General features: G+C 43.2%; 1 protein-coding gene across 2 annotated transcripts in view; it reads left to right on the forward strand.

Annotated features, from left to right (window-relative positions):
* Positions 1–27,981, forward strand: part of HORMAD1 (HORMA domain containing 1) — a 4,208,304-nt gene that overhangs the window by 3,246,068 nt on the left and 934,255 nt on the right. For both annotated transcript variants that reach the window (XM_044080054.1, XM_044080055.1), the window contains one exon: positions 18,012–18,085. In XM_044080054.1, the coding sequence (XP_043935989.1) occupies positions 18,012–18,085 (74 nt within the window). The remainder of the gene's footprint in view (positions 1–18,011; positions 18,086–27,981) is intronic.

Consider the following 27,981-nt stretch of genomic DNA (forward strand, 5'->3'; position numbering starts at 1 on the left):
GCAGCCTGCACAGGAGACGTAAAAGCAGGAAGAGGGAGAGAGGAAGAAGAATCAGAAGGCTTGAAAGCCATCAAGGCCCTAAGGCGACCCTGGGAGAAGGCATCCCAATTGGATTGTGGGGTAGAAGGGATGTTTGGATGCTTGGTCTTTTGTTTTTTTCTTAATGTGTCTTTCAGAATGAGGAGACAAAGAAGAGGAACCCGACGTAGACCTAACATCCAGAGTAGATAGAGAAGGATCCCTAGTCAGAATGGTAGGAACTTTGCCAGAGTCCTCCAGCAGCACAAGCTCTGGTCGTCTGCATAGCCTCGGACATGCTAGGATTGGAATCTTTGGCGGCTTCCCCAGGGGTACCCGCTGAAGAGGTAGACCCGACCTCCAAACGGATCACCGGGTCTTCATCAACCACAAGGGGAATGTCAGTGGTAGTAGGTGCAACCAAAGAGGTTTCAGGTTTCTGTTTACTCACCTTCCTCTTTAAACTTGGCTCGGCTGAAGGACCCACAGCACCTTCCACTGAGTCTCTAGCAAAACGTTTGAGTCATTTATTCTCAACATAGAGATTTAAGGCAGAAAGACAGCTATGTAAAGTCTTTGGCATGAAGGCCTGACAAATAGAACAGGAACTGTAATCATGGCTAGGCCCTAAACAAAAAAGACAGAGTTCGTGCCTATCTTTATGTGGAATCTGGCTTCCACACCTACATTTGCCCTTCCTGGATGACATGAACAAAAGCAAATAGCGGTAGCAATAAAAATAATCCCCAACAGGGTACTTGTCTGAAGCTGGCAACAACACAGTGAATCCAACTGTAGACCATACGTAAGAGTCAACCTTCCAAAATGGTGATGAAAACGTTCTGAGGATGGTATGTGCGGACATCCTTTTTATGGTTGATGCTGTCAGAACCTATGTGTGATGTCCCATGTACTGGCAGTGGCTATAAGCTTTTGTATACAGGCCGGACATTGGGTCGTTAGGTGGAAGATAACCTAGGTGTAAAGAATACTGCAACATTAAATAGAAGGACATCTTCAGTAAAGGATAGGGGAATGGTATACAAAACTGAAGGCACATGGGATGAAACTGAGTATAGATGAGGCAGCAAATGGGAGAAATCAGAAGAAGCTGAGACCTGAGACAGAATGGAAAATAGTGGAAAATGTTAACAACTACAGGTAGCTAGGTGGGTTGGTTGAGGAGAAGGGAAGTGTGAATAAGGCAATCAAAGCTAGAATCAAGAGGGGCTGCAGACAATTAGCAGAGAGTGTCGTGCTAATGTATGACAGAAGAACGCCAAAGGAGCTGAAAATTAAAGTGTAGAAAACAGCAGTGTGACAAGTACAACTGTATAACACAGAAACCTGGGCAGTTAAGACAGAGGAATGAAGGAAGTGAGAGGTGATGGTGATGAAGTGCCTGAAACAGATGGTAGGATGCACACTGTGGGACAGATGAAGAAATGAGATCAGAACAGAAGCCAGAGTAGTTCCAATTGCTGAGAAAGTGAAAAAAAACTGATTGTAATGGTTCAGGCACATGTGCAGAAAAGCAGATGACAATCTGGTCAAGATGATTTGAGACAGACAGGAAGAAGAAAAGAGGAAACAAGGACATCCAGCAGAGAGATGAACAGATTATATGAGAGAACACCTGATCAGGCAGGCATGACTGTCGGGGAAAGTAGAAGAGTAGCATTGAATCGAGAGAGATGGCAACAGTTGACGCAACACCTTGACCCCATGTAGAAAATGGGATAAAGGGGGTTGATGATGATGATAATGATAAAGGGAAGAGGAACTTGGAAACCAGGACTGTACCTGTCCTTTCTCAGTTTTTTTTTCAAGATTCCCAAATTCAGAATGTTAACTCTTCAAACCCTATTACCTATCATACCCTCCTGCAACTTTATGGCACATTGGAACTAAAAGGTTATTGTCATCACATTACAGTTTGCAAGGAATTCAAGCATTTTTTAAGCTTGTTCTGTGTCTGACTCGCAATATCAGTTCTCCATACGGTTGCCACCGTTTGTTGTGGCCAAAACCAGACAGAAGTACCATCCCTTGCACCTCTCCTAGCCCCACCCATCACCTGCCCTCTCCCTGCCCACTTTCCACCCTTTTATAATGTCATAGTCATGTCAGGGAGAGGAACATCCTCTTTTCCTGTTTTACTATAATTTTTTAAGGAAAAGTATGGTAAATCTGCCGATTTACTATGTTATTCTTTAAAAAAAAAAAAAGCTTTGTAACTCTGCCTATTTAACAAACTCTGATAATCTGTTTGCTTTTTGAAACAGAATACCAGAGTGTACATTTTTTTCCAGACTACCACACTATCAGTTTGATTTCTGGATAGACTGGTAAAAATGGATAGGTGGCAACCTAGTTCTACCCTTTGGTCTGTCCATTATGTCAAGGGTATTTACAGAGTTCCTAGCTCCACTGATTGCTCACTGCAGGCTCCAAGACATTCACATATTTTCATATTTCAGCAATTGTCTTATGTTTGCAGACGCTTTTCTAGTTGTCAGGATTTACTGACATGGGTAATGAAACTTCTGCTCAGTCAGGGATTTCAAATAAACTTAGAGAAATCATCTGAAATCTGTTCCCATTCTCTATTTTTTCTGAGATGTCTTCTAAATTTATTCCTAGGAAGAGCTTTTCTTCCACTGAGCAAAGCAGAACAGTGTACTAAAATCTTCCTGGACTTCTCCAACTAGTCGCTGGCTTCTGCCAGTGAATTTCTCAGGATTCTTGGTTTAATAGGCTCTGTGATTTTTCCAATTTCACCAGCCAGACTTCACATGAGAAAAACACAATGGGACCTCTTATCAGTCTGGATTCAGCCTCATCATGACATATTTTTTCAGATCCCGGTCCTGGGATTTGTCAGAAGGGAGCTACTTTGGTGGGTAGACCAGTTGTCTTTTAATCCAGGTCTACCCTTCTCTCTTCAGTCTCCCTCCCAGGTAGGAAAATTTTCAGTCCATATGTTTCTAGTTAATCACTGTATATTAATCAGATCAGACAATAGTAGTAGAAGTAGTGAACGTAAACTCGTCTTAAGTCAAAACAAAACAAAAAGTAAGAATAGCAAATATATAATTTTACAGCATTACTAAGTATTTGAAAGTAATCCAAGCAAGGCAGGCAGTCTGTTTCCAGTCGAAAATCCTTTATTAAGTCTGTGTACTTAATTAAGTCTGTGTACTTAATAAAGGATTTTCGACTGGAAACAGACTGCCTGCCTTGCTTGGATTACTTCAGAATACTTAGTAATGCTGTACAATTATATATTCTCTATTATTACTTTTTGTTTTGTTTTGTTTTGACTTAAGACGAGTTTACGTTCGCTACTTCTACTACTATTGTCTGATCTGATTAATATACAGTGATTAACTAGAAATATATAGGACTGAAAATCTTCCACACAGAGAAGTTTCTTGCACTGTTTTGTTTTTGGACTCACTACACTTTAGTGAGTTGTTTTGAGGCTTCGGGGATACTACGGAGATTACTTGTTTTTTCATAACAGATACTTCAGACTTGTTTTGGGGAGCATTATCATCACTTATTTTCTTCAGGTCCCAGTCCTGGGATTTGTCAGAAGGGAGTTACTTTGGTGGATGGACCAGTAATCCCTTAAGCCAAGTCTACTCCTCTCCCTTCAGTCTCCCTCCCAGTCTGTCATAACAGATGCTTCAGGCATGTTCAGGGGAGCATTTTCAAAAGGAAAGTGCAAGGTCTGTGCAATTCCAAGGACAGACAAAGCCACGTGTTGTTAGACATCAGTGCTGTAAAACCCTTAAATTATCTCTGATCCCCAGGACCTATGCAGGCCACAGTGATGTGGTACATAAATGAAAAAGGGGTACCAGATTTTTCTCTTTGCAGACTTGCTATGATTGCTTGGGAGGTAGCAGTTCGGCTCGGTCTGACTTGAATATTCAGACTTCATACTTTCTGTCAGAGCAACATCTTATAGCAGACAAGCTGAATAGGACCAGGACAGCCACGAATGGAAATGACATCCTGGGGCCTTCCAGGAATTGATCCTACCGTAGGGGACATCTCATATAGAGCTGTTTCCCTCCTTTCAAAATAGAGTTAAAGAAATTCTGTTTCAGGATTCATTTCAAGCAGATCTGGGAGGCAGATGTGTTTTCACTCCCATGGACGGGTATGTTTCTTTATGTCTTTCCACTGATGCCCAGACTTCTTTAAATGATCCAGAAAGGCTTTCCAGAGATTGTAGTGGTGACTCCATTTTGGCCCAATTAGCAGTGGTTCTCCCTTTTTCTCCAGTTGGCTAAGGGCAATTACCACAAGCTTCCACTCATACTGGATTTGCTGACACAAGACAGAGGTTGTTTGATACAGCCCAACTTGAAAGCACTTCAGCTAATTGCCTGAATGATACAGTTTTGATACCTTTTAGGCACCTTGTTTTTCTGAGGACATGCAGCAGGTACTGAAGGAGGTGAAGAAAACTGCTACTAGGAAATCACATATGTGTAAATGGAAAAGAGTTTTTAGCTAGTGCCAGTCTAAGAACCAAGACTCTTAAATATCTGGTTGTTTCTAGTTTTTGATTATTTGTGTGAGTTGCTATCCTTGGCCTCTCTTATTCCTCTGTCAATGTTCATTTCTTGGCCATATCTGCTTCTCTGCCCTTATATCCCCCTTTTTTCCTGTCCTTAAGCAGCTTTTGAAAGGGGTTCTACCCATCAGACCACTTAGAAAACAGATGGCTTCTCCTTGAGATCTTAATTTTGTGCTAGAAAAATTTTCATTTTTTTCTATCTATAAGAACAACCTCATCAAACTGATTTGAAGTTCTTAACATGGGAAATTGTGCTACTTACTGCTCTGATATCAATGAGAGAGTAGCAAGTTAAAAGCCCCTATGGTGAAGCAAACCTTCCCCTTTGTCATAAGGATGGGATTTCTTTGAGAATTAATCCTTCCTTTATGCCTAAAGTAGTTTCAGTTTACTTTAAGCCAGACTATTAATCTCACTGTATTCTTCCCATAACCAAAGATCAAGGGAGAGAGAGACAGACAGAATATTACATACTCTGCATGTAATGTCCACAGATACTACTTGGACAGAACTAAATCCATCAGAAATGCCCATCAGCTTTTTGTCTCCTATGAAGTTTTTTTTTTTTTGCCCAGTACCCAAGGTTCCTCCCTGCCCAATAGGTCTGTCCACTTTCTGTCTGATGGCTCAACTTCAACATGTATATTTGTCTCAGCAGAGGCATATACCAAGTGTTGGAAGTGCTACTCTCATCTGTGGGTCTGTGATTTTTGTTTATTGGCTTATCTCCTAAATTACATGCCTAGCGCGCGTACACACACACACATGCACACACATACACACACACACATGCACACACACACACACACACACACACACACACACACACACACACACACATGCACACACATGCACACATACACACACGCGCGCGCGCGCACAAACACATATGCTCTGACTGGCTGGGCTTATGAAACTGTGATGTGCTCCAGCCCACCCCACCCCCAAACACACACACATACAGACAGGCTGACATCTTAATCTCCATGGTTCCAGCCACCACTAGAACTCTACTGGACCGACATCAGCACGTATCCTCCCAACTTTGGATAGGAACGCCCCATCCTCCCAGCCAACTCCGTCAAATGCCCAAGAAGCAAATTGAACCTGGATTGTAGTCAGGTCTTTATCCCTCTACGCCACAGTAGCAGCTTTTGTCTCCTATGAAGGTAAGAAAAAAGGAGAACTAGTGCCAAACCAGACAATTTTGAGGTGGTTGTCTCATTCTATTTCTTTCTGCTATGCTAACCATAGCAGGCCACTTCCAGGCAGGGTTAGTGTCCTTTCTACCAGGCTTTGGCTTCATCTATGGCTTTATGGAAAGAGATGGACTGTAAAAGTATTCTAGAGGCAGCAACTTTGTCCTTTGTACATAATTTCACAAAGCATTACAAACTGGATTCCTTTTTCAGGTTCAGAATGGGCTCTTGTATGCTTAAATTCTTTCCTTCCTCTCTTTGTATGTTTATAAACTATGTACCTATCCAACCCTGCCCAATGAAAATGCTGCACATCTGCAAGTCAAATGGCACAAGATTCACTTGCTCTAAGGATCTCAACCTTGCTTGTGACATTAACAGAATATGCTGGAGAGACAGATATGTCTCCCAGAGACTGACGCTTCTCTGGAATAGACTTCCTATTCACATAAAACAGAGCTTTTCACTGACCCTAATTTAAATGCAATCTAGATAATTGGATGGGAGACTGCAAATTCGCCCCTGGAGAGGCACCCATGTCCCTCATGGACAGGGATAGCTGGTGTTGATCACAGACCCACTCTTTTCATAAATTTGTTCTGCAATCTACCCAAAAAGAACAAATGAGGATACTTGAGATTAACATGGCTAGGTTTGTAAAGGCTTTGGGGTCACTAGCCTAGTAACCACCTATGAACCTTAGACTACTGCAGAAGTGATCTAAATGTTGAACATAGTATAGATGTGTAAGTAAACGTATCATAACAGTATATGTTTTAAATGATCACTGTTGTAGTAACCATCCCCTCCCTCCAGCCCCATTACTTGTTTCATATATATATTGCCAGGGTGTGGCTATTAATATGCGTTTGTGTGTGTGAATATGCATATGTACATATAGATTTAGATACGTGCTATTTTGTGTACAGTTACACTGTTTTTGGTTGATTGCTCCTTTCATAGCATTTTTCTTCAGGGATGTAGCCTCCCTTCTTGGGGCAAGAAAGCTCTGAAGCTTTGTGGTGACCATTCTGCCCTTTATTTTGCTCTGCTCAAGCGAATGGCAGTTTGGGCTTGTAGAAGGTGCCCTAAAGCTTTTATCTGTCCAGTTGTCGTATCATAGACAAGGATATAACCTATATAGCTTTAGCTACTGTACCAGTGTTCTGTTAGACCATTTACTGTTATGGTAAGTTTACTTACCCAACTGTCCTTTCTTCTCAAAGATGGAAAGTTTTTTTTTTGCCTGGTAGATTTTTGACAATGTAGCAAAGGTTTCAGGGCATTTCCTACAATACTGGTTTAAGTTATTGGTAGCTACTGTTGACCTTTGTATCAAAACCTGTAATATATAGTATGACTTATGCAATTAAATTTCCTTTCTTAAAAAACAGAAGGTGAGTAAGTGTGTCTATGTCATTAAAAGACCTGCAATATTGAGTTGGTATGTGGGCTTCCCCATGCTGTATACTTCCTTTGGCATATAATGCTTACTGGTGGTCCTTGTATGGTGAAAGGGATAGGGAAATGTATGTGGAAAACCTGAACTAGTGACCACCTTGAAGCTATATGAAAGAGAGAATTTTATCATTCAGACTGCAGTGGAATGTTGCAAACAAGAGAGGATGTTTATGATGTGATGTGTTCCCTGGGTCAATGATACAGTAAATTCCCTCTTATCTGGTCTTGCTGGGGCCGGACCTTAGGCTGGATAAACGAATGGTTGGTTAATCAGAAAAAGCATACAAAATAATATATCTGATGTTGTAAATCTTCATTCATTCCTTACTGATGGACTTTGGTTCCATCCTTGGAACCGACTCAGCCAATACACAAGCTTGCGCCAGCCAATAAAACTCTCGAGCTAAGTCCTACCCATAGTGCCCCTCCCCTCCTATCTCCGGATCTCGTTTGCCACATACTTCTCAAGATGTGCCAAGCCAGCTCTCAGTTAAGTAATAGAATTTTTTATATCTACATTTGCTGACTACTTTTTTTCTAGCTCTTTGTTTTCTTAGTGATAATACTTCTCTCTACCTTATACTTTGTGAGGTTTCTCTCCTTTCCTAATCTTTTTTGGTAGTCTTAGTACCATTGTTGGTGTGGGCCCCTCCCTTACCCTTGTGGTAATTACCTTACCATTGTTGGTATTTCCCTTTTCTTTCCTTCTTCTTCCTTCTATAACAAAAAAAAATAAAAGTTGATAATTTCTCCCTTCTGTGTGTTTACCTTGTTATTTCTGCTGTTGGTTAAATTTTGTGACTATATTGTTTAACTTTCTGTCTAGCTACTAGGCTCTTACAAATATGTCTGACAAGAAAGGAATGACCAGGTTTAAACAGTGTGATAAGTGTGGGCAAAATATGCTCAATTCTGACCGCCATCTTTCGTGTGTCTACTGTCTCGGAGTTCCCCACCTCCAGATACAACCTCTGTGTAACCCGTGTAAAACGTTTAGCTCTCGCACTCTGGCAGAGCACAAGAATAAACTGATTCTGAAGGGTTTATTAAAAAATCCCTTTTCGGAGGCCCTTTCTGAGGTGGAGGTCTCACCACCTCCCAAGAAAGAAAAGAAAAAGAGAAGCCATTTTGTTCCGGCTTCCCCGAGTTCTACAGAACTGGAATGCTCTCAGACAGTATTGGAACCAAAAATACCTAAAATGTCTGCACCAACTATTTCGGCTCCAGAACCTATGACTAGCTCTAAGGTGCTGAAGTTGGCAGGCACAGAACTGACAATACTGATATCTGCTTCGGTACCGTTAGTTACTGTGGTACCAGACACAATTTTGCCACCGACAATTACTTCCTTCCTTCATGGCTCCATCCTCGGTGCCGAAACCTGAAATTTTGTCCAGGATCAGATACTCACTTACTATCAACCCCTTCCTTGGACAACAATATAGTCCTTTTCTTGAGAGACCTGACTTTCCTTCTGGAGTATCAACATGGTCCACCAGGAGTCTTTCTGAAATCAATGTAGTGAGGCTTGTCGATCAGCTCTTGGTAGCCAGAAGAATTCTGACCCCTACCAAGACTTCCCTCCCACCTGGAGCCGAAGGCTTTTCTGCACAGACTCCAACATATCCTCCTTCAACCTCTTCACAGGCTTTGGAGCCCTCTGTACCAATGTCTAACCCGGTGCCTACACCTTCGGTTCCTGTGATGTTTCTTTCCACGGTTCCGGAGCCTACCCTCTGGAGTTAGTTCCATTTGGATCCGATCCACCCTCGGGACCATGGTCTGTCGGCACCATGACTCTAGTTTGGTGACAGTTTTTTCTATGGTGCTATCTATGGTTCAGGCTGTTCCAGCAGCTCCTAGTCCTCTCAGGGTTGCTATCCCTTAGGTGGGCTCATCGTATCGGGGTGTGACAATATGTCAGTAGTCTGGTACATCAACAAGCAAGGAGGAACCAGATCCTACCCTTTATGCCAGGAAGCCCTAAGAGTGTGGCAATGGGCAATACCTTGCAACCGCTTTCTACTAGCAACGCACATTCCCGGGAATTCCAATCTGATTGCAGACAAACTGAGCAGGAACATTTTGATGCCTCATGAGTGGTCTTTCAACTCTATAGTAGCGACTCAAATTTTTCGTCGTTGGGGCCAGCCGTGCTGTGACCTGTTTGCTTCCCCCTTGAACCACAAATGCAGCAGCTTCTTTGCCCTGACCCCCCCCCCCCCAGAGAGAGTCATCGGGAGATGCTCTGATGCACGATTGGCCTCCAGGTCTACTGTATGCCTTTCCCGCTAGTCCCGTCCTTCCACAGTTCTTGAAGAAAGCACAACAGCAGAGAAGCAAGGTAATCCTCATTGCACCCTACTGGCCCCATCAAGTTTGGTTCTGCTTCCTATGGTCTCACTTGGTTCACCGCCCATGGATCCTGGCTCCAACCCCAGGACTCCTATCTAACCTGCAGGGGCTGGTCCATCCCAGCCTTCACAGTCTCAGGCTGACTGCTTGCTATCTCCACTTCTGCTGATTGCCAGGCAGATGAACCTATATTCCCCAGTCCGAAAGATTCTTCTGGCTTTTCACAAACCCTCCACCAGGAAACTCTATCACAGTAAATGGGTCAGGTTTGTAATTTGGGTTAAAGAACAAGGACTAGACCCACTTTCAATCCCGGTCCATAAGGTTTTGGAATACGTATCGACTCTACTCCTTGCAGGAGCCTCCGCCTCTACTATTACATTTCTGCTAGCTGCAATTGTCAATTTTCATAATGACTTTAGCGACTCTTCATTAATGTCCCACCGTCTTTGCAAAATCTTCATGAAAGGAGTTGTACACTTCAGACCGTCTATTAAAAACCCTACTGAACCATGGAATTTTGACTTTGGTCCAACAAACTCTAACCTGTTCACCCTTCAAATCTTCTGCGACATGTGACATAAAGTTTTTATCCTGGAAAACCTTTATCACCTCAGCCAGGTGGGTATCAGAGTTGCAAGTTTTGTGTGTTAATCACCCTTATTTGATTTTCCGTAAGGAGGGAGTATCACTTCGAACTAACCTTTCCCTTTTGCCCAAGGTTATCTCAAATTCAAGTTTTGACCAGTCCATTGATTCACCAGTCTTTTTCCCAAAATTCTTTAACAAAGATGAATACCGTTTACTCATGCTGGATGTACATAGACAGCTATGTTTTTACTTAGACAGAACTAAATCCTTCAGAAAGTCAGACCAGCTGTTCATAGCTTTTTCAGGCCCCAAATTGGGAAAAGCTGTTTCCAAAGTCACCTTGTCAAAATGGCTAAGAGATTGCATTGCCTTTGTCTACCATCAGAACAAATTAACTTTGCCTACTAGAGTCAAGGCTCACTCTACCAGGTCAATGTCCACTTCAGTGGCATTTCATTCCAGAATCTCTGTGGATGACATCTGTGCAGCAGCCACTTGGGCAACCCCCCATACCTTTATCAGGCATTACAAATTGGATATGGCCTCCAGGGGAAGAGCATCCTTTGGCTCAATGGTGCTCAGGAATATCCTTCCATAGGGCCTCCCAGGACATGAAGTAGCTAGGGACTCAGTCCCATCAGTAAAGAATGAATGAAGATTTACAACATCAGATAAAGAAGTTATGTCTTAGCATAACGTTCCTTCTGTGCTGTAGATCTTCATTCATTCTTTATGTCCCGCCCTCCTACCTCTTGCCTGAAGACTCCTTGGGGATCTTTTGGTCCTGTCTGCCTGATAGGGCATTTGCTCAGATAGGGCCTCCATTGTCTCCATTCCGGGAGGGCAAACTCGATCTGAAGATAGGAGGAAAGGGGCACTATGGGTAGGACTTAGCTCGAGAGTTTTTTGTCTGGCATGAGCTTGTGTGTTGACCGAGTCGGTTCTGAGGACAGAACCGAAGTCCATCAGTAAGGAATAAATGAAGATCTACAACACAGATGAAAAGTTATGGTAAGACATAACTTCTTTTTATAGTTATAAATCAGCTAGTATAACAGGATTTGTGTTAGTATGCATTTTTCTAATGAATATGAAGTCTAAAACTCAAATGTCTGTCATTATTTAGCCAAGAGGAGGCAGAAGTGCTGTTCTTCTCTGTTGTCTTTAGCTAGGACTATGGCAGAAATTTGATGGCTGGTTAAAGAGAGGCCGAATAAGAGGGAGTCTACTATAGCTGGCTAATGGGGAGAGATGTCACTGCTGCACTGTGTTAAGGAATATACACAGTCATTAACAAGTATAAAGCACAAAGCTATAAAGTTAAAGACAGCACACTTGGAAGAACTCCTGTTATGTATGTTACTGAAATATAGAGAACTGATGTGAAGACTGTATGTTTAAGCAAACCAACAGTTTAATGGTGAAGGGAAAATATGTAGAATTTGTATAGTCTGTAGTACTGTAAGAAGGAGCAGTAAACTTGGAAGATGGGTTTAGCCTGTTCTTGTTTAATAAGTTATGTTATTTTTGTATTGGTAGTTGCAACAATAAATGTATCCAGCAATAAACTTAAAACTAAGATGTTATGTGATCCTATCTCGCCTACATTCTGAATGATGGGTTCGGAGCCGATCCCTCGGCTCCGACTCGGCACGCTTATGCCAAAGAGCGAAGTCTCTTATTGGCTGAGCTTTACTATATCCCAGGATGCACCACTACCAGTCCCCCACATCTCGTTTGCCGCTTCCCTGCGAAGACGTGGTCTCGAGCTGGCTGGGCTAAGTAGTTTATTAAACTAACTTTTCTGTCAGTTTTTTGCTGTTTTTGCTCACAAAAGCTGTTTTAACGGCTATCGCTAACTTTGTGTACGATTTGGATTTTTGAATTGTTGTGTGTGATTGGGTTCAGTTTGTTTTCGGCCCCCCCTCCATCCAGGGCCTTCCCGGACTGTGTTAACCTTTATACTTACAGGGTCTCTAGTAATTATACAAATTGGTTAGAGTTACCTGTTCTTTTTACAGGAAGAGTTGGCATTAATTATTACTGTAAGCTTTAATTTATCAGCAGTAAAAATTTAGTGTACTTTCCTGTCAGAGTGACTAGATTTGTGTATCAACATGTCTCAAACCCCTAGGCCTTCGGGCTTTAAAAATGTTCAAATGTGGGTTTAAAATGTCTATCACAGGCGATCATTCGCTCTGTGTATATTGTCTCGGGCAAAGCACTTGCAGGAGTCATGCAGTGTATGTCACGCTTTTTCCTCAAGGGTCCTCCAGGAGAGGAAAAATAAATTGATTTTAAAGGGGTTAGTTAAACCCTCCTTTGAAGAAGCCTTGGCATCCTCTCCTGCTCCAACCAAAGAAAAGGGCTTGGTTCCGACCAGTCCGTCGGACCCGACTGCCAAGAAACTTAGGCAGGCCTCTCCTTCGGCTCCAAAGACTTGAGCCGGTTGAACAGTCTGCCTCGATGCCACCAGTAACGACTCCTCTGTCTTCGGAGCCGATGGCTGGGGCATCGAGGCGGGTCACCTTCGCCGGCTCCACTGCTCGGAGCCGACAAGGGTCGCTCAGACACTTCCTCCTCGGCGAAGTCTACCTCGGCACCGATGGAATCTGCTGTGAGTATTCCTCGGCGCCGATACTCATCGAGTCGCCGAGCCGGTCCCCTAGCCCTTTGGGGCCGATGGAGAGGCCTTCAACCCGTTCTGTTTCCTCTCGGTCTTGAGGATGTCGGATTCTGATATCGACAGGGTGCTCCAAAGACTGTTCCAGTCCCCAGTCTTCCAAAATTTGTTTCGGTTCCGACCCAGCTGGTTTCGAGCCGATGACCTGGCCCACCCGTTGCCATTCCTCCTCCGACCGCTTCGGCTCCGGGAGCAGGTGCTGTTGGAGCCGGTGGAGATTCTAGGGTCGGCTCACCCTTACTCCAACCTCGGGTCCGTGCAATACGGACTTCTTCGGCTGGACCCGGGGTGATGTTTGGGACCTATGCTTCGGTTCCGAGCCTCCCTCGGTGCTTGCTGCGGGACTCCCGTCGGCTATCACGGCTCGAGTCCGGACACTCCCAGGATTCTGGGGTCCGGCTTTCAGGGCCATGAGGAGTGCCTTGGCCAAGTCCTCTTCGCCATCTCTCGGTTTTACCAGCACCTTCCTGGGCGTGGAGACTGGGTCTTTGGCTGTTCCCCTGTCCGTAGCCAGCGGAGCCCGAGGCCTGAGGTTACCCCAGTGGGGTTCCCTCCTCCTGAGGGTTCTTCGGAGTTATCTTCAGAGGAACCCCCAAGGAAGAGATCGTGCAAGAGGAAGCACGTGGACTCCCCGAGTCTATTACATCGGACACTGATATGGATGATGCGGAGGGGTCCCAGTCGTCCTCGGATGATGTCTCATTTGCAGACATCTTAGAGATCCTCAAACAACGAGGCGGCTGGATATCCAAACCCTCTGCTGACGAATCAGTGCTCCTCAAGGCCTTTGGGGCTCAGCCCTCCGCCTCCTGGGTGTCTCCGCCCTTGACGAGCTTCTGGATTTAGTTTGTCGAAGGCGTGGGAACATCCAGATACCGTGGAACCAGTCCCTTCTCGTCCAAATAAATTCTTATCTGCTCCCCGAGAAGGAGTTCCTTACTAAAGGCGTGGCTGTAGATGCCATGGTGGTGGCATCTGCTACACAACAGGACGTGGCAGAGGCTTCAGCGTCTATCCATCCTCCTAATAAGGAGTCTAGGAGTATGGATAGATGCAGCGCACCCTGACTTCAGCGGCCTTTACCTTAAGGTCTCTGAACTATTTGGCACATTTTACAAGGCTTCAGAGGGATCTGGTCAAGGAGTTGTCAGATTCCTCTCGGTAACCTACCTGAGCAGCTAGCCCAGTCGGTTAGCTCTCAGTTGGCTATCCTTACGTCAATTTCTAACTCGTCCATGAGGCTCATTTCCTATGCGGAGCGGCAGGCACAGGCGTGGCTCGTGACAAGCCTGGCTCCGCTTGTGTCAGTTTGGCGGAGGCCTTCAAGTCTTCCTTCGCCGACGCTCCCTTTGATGGGTCCTCATTGTTTGGACCCAAGGTGAAAGACACCCTTACCCGCTGTGAGCAAGAGGGAAAACGTTATCTGCCGAGGGGCCGTTATTCCACTCCCTTCGGCCTTACCCCAAGGCCAAAGGAGGGGAAAATGTGGTTCGAAAATCTCGCAAGTTTTTCTCCCAACAGCAGGAAGATTCCCGTCCAGAGGCAGAGGCGGAAAATTTTTCAGGAGACGCCGTCCCAGAGGCGGCAGAGGGCCCCGCAATTCTGGAGACCGCGAGTCCTTTCGTGGCTCTTCAGCCTCCCACACATGAGGGATTGCCCGGCTGTGCTGCTCGAGCCAGTCGGGTGTCGTTGCCAAGCACCTAGAAGCCTGGGAGTCAATCACTCAGGACAGATGGGTGCTTCGGATCATGCCGGAGGTTACACCATCCCATTCAAAGACTCACCCCTCCGTCCAAGAGAATCCCGGCCCACCACCCAGTCAAAGGGAAATAGCAGCCGCAGAAGCTTTAAAGCTGCTAGAAAAGGAGTCATCCAACCGGTCCCCACAGACCAGATCGGATCAGGAAATTACTCCAGGTTCTTTTAGTGCCAAAAGACAGGGGACCTGAGACCAATATTGGATCTCAGCAGACTGAACCAATCCGTGAAATCCAGATTCCGAATGGTCACGTTACAATCCATTCTCCGTTGTTGGAGAAGGATGTTTGGATGTGCTCCATAGACCTCAAGGACGCCTATTATCACATTCCGATACATCAGGCGTCCAGAAGGTATCTGCGCTTCAGCCTGGGAGTCAGTCATTACCAATTTTGTGCTCTGCCCTTTGGTCTCACCACAGCCCCAGGGTGTTCACCAAGTGTTTGGCAGTAGTGACGGCTCACCTGAGAAGTCTTGGATTCCAAGTGTTTCCCTATCTCGACGACTGGCTCCTGACTGCCACCACCAGGCATCTACTAATGGACAACCTCAAAGCCACCATCTCCCTGGGTGTTTCCCTAGGGATTACATTCAATTGGTCAAAGTCTGTCTTGCTGCCCTCTCAACGCATAAAATTTATAGGGGCAGAGATAGACTCAAGATTGATGCGTCTTTCTTCCTGCCGAAAGGATCCGAATCTTACAGGGCCAAGTTCAAGCTCTGGTCTCGAGATCCAAAGCCCCAGCCAGGATGGTCCTACAGGTTTTAGGCTCAATGTCTGCCACGGTTCTTTTAGTTCCTCTAGCAAGATTACACATGAGGATTCTTCAGTGGCTCTTGTCAACTCAATGGTCCTTTCAGGATCTTCCCCTCAATCATCACATCATGATTACGGAAATATGCAAAAGGGACCTTCGCTGGTGGCTTCAGACATCCAACTTGGATCAGGGAAAACCCTTTGTTCTCCCTCCAGTAGTTACCCTGACGACAGATGCCTCCCAGATAGGGTGGGGGGGGCATTGTCTGGGCAGGCTAGTTCAGGGCTCCTGGCTTCCGGACGAAGCTCTTCTCCACATCAACGTGTTGGAGATGAGGGCTGTTCTTCTATCCCTACAGGCCTTACACAAGTTTCTTCCTCAAGGCATCATCGCCATCCACACAGACAACATGTCGGTGGTTTGGTATCTGAACAAACAAGGAGGGACCAGATCGTATCCCCTTTGCAGAGAGGCCATGAGAGTGTGGGAATGGGCTGTAGCTACCAACCGCTTCTTGGTAGCGACCCACATTCCGGGAAAATCAAATGTATTGGCGGACAAATTAAGCAGGACAATTCTCTCTCCTCACGAATGGTCTCTAAACGGCAAAGTAGCAGCTCAGGTTTTCAAGAGATGGGGCGGCCGTGCTGCGACCTATTTAACGCCACAAAACACCAAGTGCCAGAAGTTTTTCTCCTTGATTCCACATCAGGAAGTACCAGCCATGGATGCTCTAGCACAACCTTGGCCAACAGGGCTACTTTATGCCTTTCCTCCAATTCCACTCCTTCCAAAAGTTATTCAAAAAGCTTCTCAAATGGGGTCTTCAGTGATTCTGATTGCCCCATACTGGCCTCGTCAGATATGGTTTCCCTACCTGAAAAGCATGCAGTGGACGATCCGTGGACCTTGGACCTGATCCCGGATTTGCTAATCCATCAGTCGGGACATTGGCATCAGTCCCTTCAATCTCTAAAATTGACAGCTTGGCTCCTCCACTTCCAACCTTAGTTAGAAGGCACACACTAGACCCGGAAGTTGTTCACATTTTATCTTCCCACAAACCCACCACTAACAAATTGTACCTCAGTAAGTGGAAGAGGTTTGCTATCTGGGCTCAACTCAAGGGCTTAGACCCTATCACTGCTCCTGTCCCAGAGGTTTTGAAATTCTTAACATCCCTGTTTAATCAGGGATCTTCTGTCTCAACTATTAAAGTCCAACTAGCTGCTATCTCGAAATTCCATGAATCCACGGATCCTCCTTTGATGAGCAGCAGACTATGCAAAACGTTCATTAAAGGTGCGAGTCTGTTAAGACCACCAGTTTTTCATCCTGCACCTCCGTGGGATCTTGATTTGGTGCTTCGTGCATTAACATCTCCCCCTTTTGAACCGGCTGCTACATGAATTAAAATATCTGTCTTGGAAAACGGCATTCTTAGTGGCTATTACCTCTGCAAGGAGAGTCTCAGAGCTTCAAGCCCTGTCTATTAAACCACCGTACTTGATTTTCCACAAGGATAGAGTATCACTTAGGCCTAATCCATCCTTTGTCCCCAAAGTCTGTTCTAGTTTCTGTCTTCAACAATCTCTAGAGCTACCAGTTTTCTTTCCAAAATTCTCTAATGAAGCAGAATATACTCTCCATAAATTGGATGTTCACAGACAATTACGCTTCTATTTAGACAGGACTCAGCAACCGTAAGTCAGACCAGTTGTTTGTGTCCTTCTCAGATAATAAATTGGGCCAAACCATTACAAAAGCTACAATCTCAAAATGGATCAGAGATTGCATAACTCAGGCCTATTCTTCTTCAATAAACATCTTACATCATCTATCAAAGCTCATTCTACCAGAGCTATGGCTACTTCTATAGCCTTTCATTCCAAGCTCGCTATTTCGAAATTTGTGCTGCTACTTGGTCCAACCCACACTTTCATTTCCCACTACAAATTGGATGTGGCATCTAAAGGACGAGCATCATTTGGTTCCACGGTACTCAGGAGTGTTTTCCAGTGAGCCACCCAGGATTCAGGTGCTAGGACGCTGTCCCATCATTCAGAATGTAGGCGAGATAGGATCACATAACATCTTTTAGTTATGTACTCACCATAACTTCAGATGTTTGGGATCCATCTCTACATTCCTGATACCCACCCTCCTTCCCCCTGCCTTGCAGATCAGAAGAGATTGAACGGTTTTGAGTTCAACTGTTTTTATCTTGTTCCATCTGACGATGTTATATAAGCAGGGTATGCGTGTGTGCATGTATGCGGACAAACTAGATCTGGGGGACTGGTAGTGGTGCATCCTGGGATATAGTAAAGCTCAGCCAATAAGAGACTTCGCTCTTTGGCATAAAGCGTCGGAGCCGAGGATCGGCTCCGAACCCATCATTCAGAATGTAGGCGAGATGGATCCCAAACATCTGAAGTTATGGTGAGTACATAACTAAAAGTTCTGTTTGTCAAAGAAAAAAAGGGAAAAACACACACGGTGTAATTTTCCTAATTATAGTTATGCAGTATTGACAGTAGGTGAATTACTTATATGCAAGATTGATGACTACTAATTTATTAATTACTTCATAGAACTGAATCTGAATTGTGAGGGAGATGAAGTTATGAAACCTGATGAAGACTCAAATCTGGATTCTAGTACTCAGGTAGAAATGTATTGCTTACATCCAATTATTCAGTAGATAAACAAGTAGCAATTAGAATTATATGATGAAATATACATAGTGCAGATGCATGGGTACAACTACTGCCATTTGAATGACCTTTCAGAAAGGATGCATACTATGCATGTCATGATAAATTCAACATTTTTAAAGTAGTCTAATGCCCCCAAGGGCTGCCTTCATTGTGTGTTGTTTAAAGTATTAATTTTCCTGTGGGTCGAATTATTAGTTTAGGAATTACTACCACACTACAGACACTGATGTTTTTTTTTCTCATAGTATTATGATTTACTTAGTTATTGTTGGTCTGCATTATTTTTTCAGGATGCAGTGCCCACTGCTGACTGAGATGAAACTGTACAACATGTATACATAAATAAGTATCTGTCATCAAAAGTAAGTCTCACTTTGTGGGGCAATCTGCAGTGGATGGATCTCTTAGATCTGGTATCTGGGACCCTCCTTGGTATGTCTGTTTTTTCTCTTGAGGTTCTTTATCACCCTCACCCCTAACTTGCACACACATTGATGTCATGCCCTGCACTGTGTGGATGTACCTAGCTCAAGTACCTGCCAAGTATTTTCTACTGTTCACACATATATTCTTCATGGATAATATCTCATGTTCAGCATCTTAAAAACATTACGTCATCCATTTGTTTGTGTGAGTACCATATTACAGGTTAAGGACTGCACTACCATTGTCCTAATTGCTTGAGAAGGTCATGATGTGAAGCACTGTCCTAAGTGCCTAGTGTCATGAAATGAGATACTGCCAGCCCAGCTAGCTGGAATTTTGTGAATAATTATGTGTCATTTGTGAATATTAATATGATTTATATAGAAGTGTAACAAAAGGAGATACTGCCAGCCCAGCTGTCTGGAATTTTGTAAATGACTGCATGTCATTTGTGAATATTAACATAATTTATATAAAAGTATAACAAAAGGAGATACTGCCAGCATAGCTGTCTGGAATTTTGTAAATGGTTGTGTGTCATTTGGGAAAGTCAGCACGCTTCACGTAAGATGCTTGGGTTACAAATATGATGTCATATTGTACAGCCATGTGTGCTGAAGAGATATTTTCTAAAGTACTGAGCAGAATTGTATATATACTATTGTAACTGTTTAAATGTATATATTTTAATAGAGGAAACTGGACCACAGGAGATTAACTTGCAAAACTTCAGAAAAATAGTTGAAATTAAATTACGGCAGGGCCATAAAAAATATGTTATCTTTCAGTTTCATTGTACCAGGAGACATAATGTCTGTACTAGAGAAGTTTTCTGTATTGTCTTCAAATGTGGAGGAATGTAAATTATTTTATGACTTCCACCAGTTGCTAAAAGCTCTGAGATCTATGTATTTTCACAGGTAGTTGCTAAATGCTACCAGCTCCATCAATGGTTGTTTTTGAGCCTGGAAAATGAAGTGAGATGACAAGGAATGATGTAATTCTACAAGCCATACCAGCAGTAATATTTGAGATATTAATTTAAGAATTGTCTTTGAGAGACTGAGCATTTTGTATTTTGTCTTTGACCTGACAGCATTAGCTGGAACACCCATTCACCATATCTGCATTGCTTGCTCAGTAAGTAAATTAATTAGGATACAGCAATTTATATTGGATACAGTCAGAAGTATAGCTTAGATGTTTTTTTTGAGACTGTCCTGCAGTGTTGGTTTAAATATTTCATATTTCCTGTGATTTTGAACTCTGATGTTAACTGTGATTACTTACTGAGTATTTTCTTGTTCCTTTATTATTTATTATTAAATATATTTAAACCTTTAATTGTGGCTGATATTTGTGAGATATATATTAAATTCTGTGAGTACTTACATATTTATTTGCTGACACTGTGTGCCATTCCTAATAGTCTTAATTTTGGTCAAACTACCATTTTATTGATAGTAACATTATACAGTAAAATAGGACACCCTTTGTTAAGGGCTGTAAAGTAGCTGATAAGGACGTGGCTGGTGGCAGTGATAACTACCTTATAGTCTGGACAGATAGAGGCATAGCTAGTAAACCTATGTCAGCCTTTCCCAGGTGTGTGTGTGTGTGTGTGTGTGTGTGTGTGTGTGTGTAAATCAAACCTCAAACTGTGTGTGTGTCAGCTACTTGAACAGGGACACGAAGCACTGGTTGGACAGAGAGGGTGCTGGAGGTCTTGGCTTGGGCACTCAGCTGAGATTCAAACTCTGTAGCTGCGCCATTGGGGAGTCTTATTGGGGACCTGGAGAAAGAGGGAAAAAGTAGCCCCAGATTGACAGTGGTCTCTGTGTGCTCTTAAGGGAAATTGCAGTTGATGGAGAGAGCTGCATGTGGAAATACTGTGTGTGTGCTTATCATTCTACCAATGTATGTCCCCCACTGGTTCTAGTGGTGAGGATTGAGGCTCCTTGATTACTGGGCCAGTGCTGGGGCTTCACACCTAGTATTTAAGTCAGACACCCAAAGACACAGGAGGCAGAAACTTCTATCCTAGCTTAGCTCTCGTAAGATTAAAGCAGCTATGAGTACCTATCCTGAAAGGCAATAAGAGAATCACTCCAGTAGACCCAGGCCTATACCAACAGAAGGCAAAAGAAATGCAGACATCAGTTACACTATCTTAGAGGTAAGTCGGTCCTTGAGATAGCCCATTAGTCCCTGTATGTCACTTTCTTAACCATAAGTTTATGTGCATTTTCTGCTTCAGCATATGGTCTGAAGAAGCGGATTGTTGTCCGTGAAAGCGCTTACCACCGTCAATAAAAGGATATTTTTATTCAGCTCCGTTGTGTGGAACAGTTGTGTTTTGGTGTCACATATTAATTGTTTGGCAGTGGTGGGATATCCACATCACATATTAATTGGTTGGCAGTGGGTTAGCCATATCACATATTATATGGCTTGTAGTGGTGTAGATATTGAATTTCTGTAGCCTGTGTACAGTGGTCATTGAAGGTGTTTGTAGTCTTAATCTGCCACATGGTGAACATTCAGAGTTCATATCACAATTGTTTTTTATTTATTTATTTATTGTTTTGTTGGCTTAGTTAGTCAGGGAGAGCAGGCAAGCATGTCAGCAGAGGTGTATGGCAAGCTGACAAGGAGCCAGTTGGCTGAGATGTGCCAGGCTACATGACTGCTGCATGCCAACCTGACTAAAGCAGACATGATTGCAGCTTTAGTCACAGCAGCATCGCAGAATACCAACCAGAAGGACAATCAGAATGACCATGGAGATGTACAACTTTCAGAAAATGAACAGCTCAGCCTTTCCACAGAGGACTTAAAATCCATCTGGAGTTAAAGAGACTTGAGTTGGAGGCCAGGCGTTTGGAAATAAAAGCAGCAGAGAGACTGAGACATCTGCAGGCTGATGAGAAGGAGAGGTAGAGGCAACATGAAAAGGAGATTCTGACTCTTCGCCAGAGTCATGGAGGTAAAGGTGAAGGGAGTAACAGAACCTCAGAAGCAACAAAGGTCAGTAAATTTCTTCCACAATTTGCAAGGGGGATAATTTTAATAGTTTCATTCATATGTTTGAGAGGGTATGTAAACAGTATAATGTTGACCAAGGGCACTGGGTACTGTTCCTGACCCCCTTACTCCATTGTAAAGTTGTAACTGCAATTTCTAAACTGTCTGATACCAATTTTTTAAATTATAATACAGTCAAAACGTGTTGACAGAATGTCTTTAGTTAACATCTGAAGCTTAAAGGAAAAAATGTTGTGAGCATAGACGCAAGGCAGATGAAAGTGTGTGTGAATACGTTACTGAACTAAGCACTTATTTTCATAGGTGGGTGAGTAGATGTCAGGTTGCCACTTTTGAAGGGCTGGCAGACGTTTGGTTGAGGGAGCAAGCCCTTAGCACTTTGCCTGAGGACATGACAATCTGGTTAGCTGATAGATAATGCACTACTGCAGATGAGTTGGGGAAGAAGGAAGACCTATACCTAGCAAGCAGGGCATCACTGCACAGGAAATGGACACCCAGTGCTGCTCATGGGTCTAAGGGAACCCATGGTGGGCAGCCCTGACTGCCCCAAAAGAGTCCACCAGTAGCAGGGGAAGCCACTAGTCCAGGTACATATCCAGGACCAAGGGTTAAATGTTCTAAATGCAACCAGTGGGGCCATGTAGCATATAAATGTCCATGGAGGCAAAGTGGGCAACAAAAGGTGGGAGAGCCAGTAAGTGGGAGTGACAAAATACCAACAGTAGATTGTCTTTTGAGACAACAATGGTATCAAACTACCACAAGAGGTTATATCTTATCTTAGTGAATGGGAAAGAGGCCATTGCTAAGAGAGACATAGCCTCTGAACTAACCATTGTGAAGCCTATAATGGTTACAGAGGAGCACTACTTGCTTGGACAGTCTACTCCATTCTGAGCTTTAGGAGGAACCCCATTCCAAATTCCTTTGGCTAGGATTCACCTTGACTGGGAGGGTGGAAAAGGAATCCAGTAAGTAAGTGTGTTTGAGGATATCCCTGCAAATGTCCTGATAGGCAAATGATTTTGATAATGCAGTACCATGTGTGCATGCAGTCACACGCATTCAGGCATGGAGACAAGCATGTGGATCTGGTAGCCTGGGGGAGACCTAGACAGACCGCACACTTTCAGTCAGGACTGGTGAGGTGGTTACTTCAGGGAGGGAGCTACCCTGTAGCAGTGAGACTGAAGGTGAGCCACATTTGCTTGTGGGTACTGATGTTCCATTGGATAGAGTGGCTGCAAGGGCAGAGGTGAATAGTAGTAGTACCCAAGATGACAGTGAGCAACCGCTGTCAGAGGATACCAGACTTTCTGTGGAAGGAAGCTGGGAATGGTTACAAAGAGAGAGCTGAGACAGGCTCAGCTCTCAGGCCCTACATTACAAGGCCTGAGGGAGGTAGCTAGTGAGGCAGCTGATTCTCAAGGGAAGGAGAATCTGTATACTGGGACAAAGGGTTACTGTATAGAAAGTGGACCCCTAAGGGAGGGCTAGAAGGTGAGAGAATACAGCAGTTGGTAGTGCTCAGAGCCTACAGTCTGGCACTTCTAGCCATAGCCCTAGCCCATGATATTCCCTTTGCATGTCATATAGGTATAAAACGTACAAAGAAATGTATTATGCAGAAATTTTATTGGCCTGGAATTTCCAGAGATGTAACAGGGTACTGCAGGACCTGTGATCAGTGCCAAAGTCACCATAGAGTCAGATTCTTACACCATTCCTAGGACAGATGAAGCCCTAGAGCAGCTGGGTGGGGCTAAGTATCTTACCACCATTGATCTTACCAAGGGTTATTGGCAGGTCCCCTTGACTCCCAGTGCTAGAGAGAGGTCAGCCTTTGTAACTCGTTTTGGCTTGTATGAGTTCACAAAGATGCCCTTTGGGATGAAAAATGCCCCAGTGACTTTCCAGAAGCTGGTAGATCGTATCCTAGCAGGAATAGGAGGTTTTGCCCTTGCTTACCTAGATGATATTGCCATCTACAACCATTCCTGGCAAGAGCGCCTTCTGCATGTAAGGGAGGTGCTGTACAGACTACAGAAGGCAGGGTTGACCATTAAGCCCAACAAATATCAGGTAGGTATGGCAGACGTCTCCTACCTGGGAAATAGAGTGAAGACTGGTAAGATCAGGCCAGAACCTGCCAAAGTGGAAGCCATTCAGGCATGGCCTGCCCTGTTACCAAAAAGCAGGTGAGGGTATTTTTAGGGACAGCAGGGTACTGCAGAAAGTCCGTCCCCTGTTATAGTACCATAGCTGCTCCCCTCACAGACCTGACATAGAAAAAACAGGCCAGATAAGGTAGCGTGGACTCCAGGATGTGAGCAGGTATTTTAGAAGCTTAAAGGAGCTTTGAGGGTACCCCCTGTGTTAGCCAGTCTAGATTACAAGCAAATAATGTGTTGTGCAGGTGGACGCTTCAAGCCATGGGGTGTGGGCTGTACTTAGCCAGGTTTCCTCAGAGGGAGAAGAGCACCCAGTAGTATATCTCAGTCATAGGCTCTACCCCAGGGAGGAATGCTATGCAGCTGTGGAAAAGGAATGCCTAGCCATAGTGCAGGCACTGCAGAAACTTCAGCCTTATCTGTATGGAAGGAAATTCACTGTAGTTACACATCATAATCCCTTAACATGGCTACATCGAGCCAGCCAGCAAAATGCCAAGTTACTAAGGTGGAGCCTAGGGTTGCAAGCATATGATATGATAGTGCAGCACCACAGTGGGATTAGCAATGCCAACACAGATGGGCCCTCAAGGCAGGCAATGGAGTAAGGTATTCCCAGTTAGGCCCAACCCTCTCAAGCAGTGATTCTAAATCGTCACTTGAAAAACTAGCTTGAGTTTTTTTTTGGGGGGGGGGGGGTTCTGACACTGCTAGCCCAGCTATCTGGAATTTTTTAAATAGTCATATGTCATTTTTAAATATTAGCATGATTCATATGCTTGTCTTACAAATGTAGGAGAACTATGTGTTATGTGCACATTAAACTACTGGTGCAGAAGTATGTGTAAAGTACTGAGCTAAAATTTAACCACAGTGTACCCTACTGGAAAAAAACAGAAATGTATATAAACTTTATACCTGTGTAAATGTATGTTTTGATAGTAGAAGCTAGAACATACAGAGTTAACTTGCAAAACTTCAAAAAAATAAGTTGAAAAGTAAAGTGTTTTACAATTGTGTTATCTCTCAGTAAGCAGACACAATGTCTATAGCTTGTAAAGTGTTTTATTGCTTCCTAGCAGCTGCACATCTGAGAGATATGTAGTTCTCACACAGAAGTGATACAGTTCTTAGTTTCTGTTAGCCTGGGAACTGAAGGCAGGTGACAAAGAGTGAGATCACCCAGGCTAACCCAGCAGTGTTATGTGATTTTATTTTATTTATTTTTATTTTACATTTGTTGACCGGGCTAGTCTGGCTGGATAGCAAGTCCATTTTCAGCAGAGGCCCGAGGAGAAAAGCTCCACTATCTACTAGTACATTTCAAAATCAAAAAGAATTTTTTACAGGAAAAATACATTATTAAAACATTGCAAGGGAGGTATAGAAACAGTAAAGTAACAAGTTTCCACTTTATAAAATAAGAAAGATATAATTATTCAAGTTCATCAAATTTACAGAGAAAGGTATAATACTTATAGTTTTAATAGAGGAAGGATCAGAAATGGAAGTTGGAGTGGAGAGGTAGGGAGTAGAGGAGTAGAGAGTAATAATTTAGATAATTTAGTCAGGTGTGCTGCAGGAACAGAGCCAGTGGTTTTGGAAGTATAGTTTAATTTTCTGTTTGAAAAGAGGCAAAGATGAAGTCAGAGTTATGTCGGTAGGAAGAAGATTCCAGTTCCTACCTACAGTATTAGTGAAAAGACAGTCACCGCAAAGTTGTTTGACTTGATTGCTTTGGTCATTAGTTTATGAGCTGAGCGTAGGGAGTTGAGATTGTTATAGGGATTATCAGTTGGGAAAGTATTGGTGTGTGGTCAGGTTGATATAGTATATTATGAGCAATCGAGAGTTGAGGATAAGCAAGTAGTTTTGGAATTCAAGCCAGCCTAGAAGTTTTAGGTTTAGACAGTGGTGGGTTCTGAAGGGATTACCAGTGGCAAAGCGGGCAATATTATTGTAGCAGGTTGTTAATTTAGTTAGATTGCTTTTTAAGATTGGTATAAATAGATGAAGCATATAGAAGTGAAGATAAGAGATGTGATTGGGCTATTTTAGTTCTAGTTGCTGGGGTGAGAAAAGCTTTAATTCTATATAGGGATCCTATTTTTCTGTTAACTAATTTGATGGTGTAGTTAATGTGTTGGTTAAAGGAGAGATTGTTGTCGATAGTTATACCTAGCAGTTTTGTAGTAGAGTCAGGTGAGATGATAGTGTTTGTGTTAGAGGAGATAGAGAAGTGTAAGGAGGTAGTACGAGAGGTGGGGTGAAAAGGAGAAGTTTAGTTTTTGGCGCTATGTAGGAGGAATCGTTTAGATAACCATGTTTGGACAGTATTAAATATGTTTTGGATGAGTGAGAACAGTTAAATGGTGGAAGGAGCAGAACAGATAAGGGTTGAATCGTCTGCATATTGAATGCATGTTGCTTGTGGGATATCAGAGTGAGATCATTGATGAAGAGAGAGAAAAGAAGGGACCAAGAATGGAGCCCTGAGGAACTCCGATGGAAATTGGCAAAGAGAAGAGATATGGTTTTCCCATATGACTGCTTGCTGCCTGTTGCTAAGATATGAACCATTTTATAGTTAGGTTGTCGGTGATAGAGATTCGAGAATGTTGATTAAGAGAGTGATTGACCATGTCGAATGCTTTTGAGAGATCAATGAAAAGAGCAGAAGAGAGAAGATTATTGTTGCGATTTTTGTTGATAGTATCTATAAAAGAAAGAAGGGCAGTGGTGGTGCTGTGATGAGGTCTAAAGCCATGCTGACATGGAGCTATTATGTTGTGAAGAGACAGATATTGTACTAGTTGCTGGTGAATGCATTTTCCATAATTTTGCTAGGGGTGAGAGTAGAGCAATAGGTCTATAGTTGGAGTAGTCAGTGGAGTTTCCTCCTTATGTAGAGGAATAATGTGAGAGACTTTCCAGATTTCTGGGATGGATCCTTCTTGGATAGTTCTGTTTATGAGTATGGATATAGGGTCATTTCTTTGGCTGCTTTTGGAGGAAAAGAGAGGGTAGCTTATCAGCTGAAGGAGTACAAGGTTTCAGTTTGTGAATGAGTTTATAGATGTAAGAAGTAGAAGTAGGTTTTAGAGAGAAGTTATAAGAAGAGCTAGCTGGTTTGTTTGGGGGGTAGTGGTTGTTGGCATTCATTTGTCTAGCTAGGGATTGAATAGTTTCTGAAAAAAAAGAGTTAAATGTATTAGCAGTCAGGAGAGGAGTGTCTGGGTTGGCATTTAGTGGGAGGGAGTTTTGGCAGTACCTGGGAGAGGAGTCTGTTTACAGATAACCAAAATTGTTTGGAGTTGTTAAGGTGTGTTTGCTGAAGTTCACAGTAGTATTTTTCTTGTCTGAGATAACAGCTTTTAGCTTGATTTCTAAGCTGGCGGAAGTAAAGGAAATCAGGGTATTTCTGTGGCATCTCCATTTGGTCCAGACTTTATTTCTGGTAAGGATGAGTTTTTAGTGTCTTTGAGAGCCAAGGGGCAGTTTTTGACTTCATTCTAATGGATCTTTCTGGAGCATGTCTATCAAGAATGGCTAGGAAAGTAGTATTAAAGAATAAAACTGCATCATCAAGAGGAAGTGTTTTTAAGGAGTTCCAGTTACAGATGCTGAGATCAGCCTGAAAAAGGTTTATATTAAAATTCTTGGTAGAGCGAATTTGTTGGATATTAGGGGTACTTACACAATCTGACTTTTTTCTTGAAATATAAGTTAGGAAGTGATCACTGATATCATCTGGCAAGGTACCTACGTTATATATTTTGTTATTATTGTTTGTGAGTATCCAATCTAATATGCTTTCTCTTTTAGTGTGCTTATTGATTCTGGTGGTAGAGGTGATAGTTTGGGAGAAACTGTGTAGATTAATATGAGAGGATGGATTTTCAGCATTAATATTACTCCAATCTATGTTAAAGTCACCTAGGATTATTGTTTCTTGTGGGTAGGTGGTAGAGAGAGAGAGCGAGAGAGAGAGAGAGACTAGGCAATTTGTATCTTGTTTTGGACATAGAAACATCTATTCAGCACTTCTGCATCTGCCTTGCTAATAGTAAGTAACTAGCGAAAAGTAATTTCTCTTAGGTATGGATAGGAATTTAGTAAAGATTAGTTTAGATATTATCTGTATTTATTTGAGACTGTCCAGCAATGTTGTTTTAAAATATTTCCTGTGATTCTGAACT

The sequence above is a fragment of the Protopterus annectens genome, chromosome 8.part0 (genome assembly GCF_019279795.1).
Source record: "Protopterus annectens isolate FY-2018-M chromosome 8.part0, PAN1.0, whole genome shotgun sequence".
NCBI lineage: Eukaryota > Metazoa > Chordata > Ceratodontiformes > Protopteridae > Protopterus > Protopterus annectens.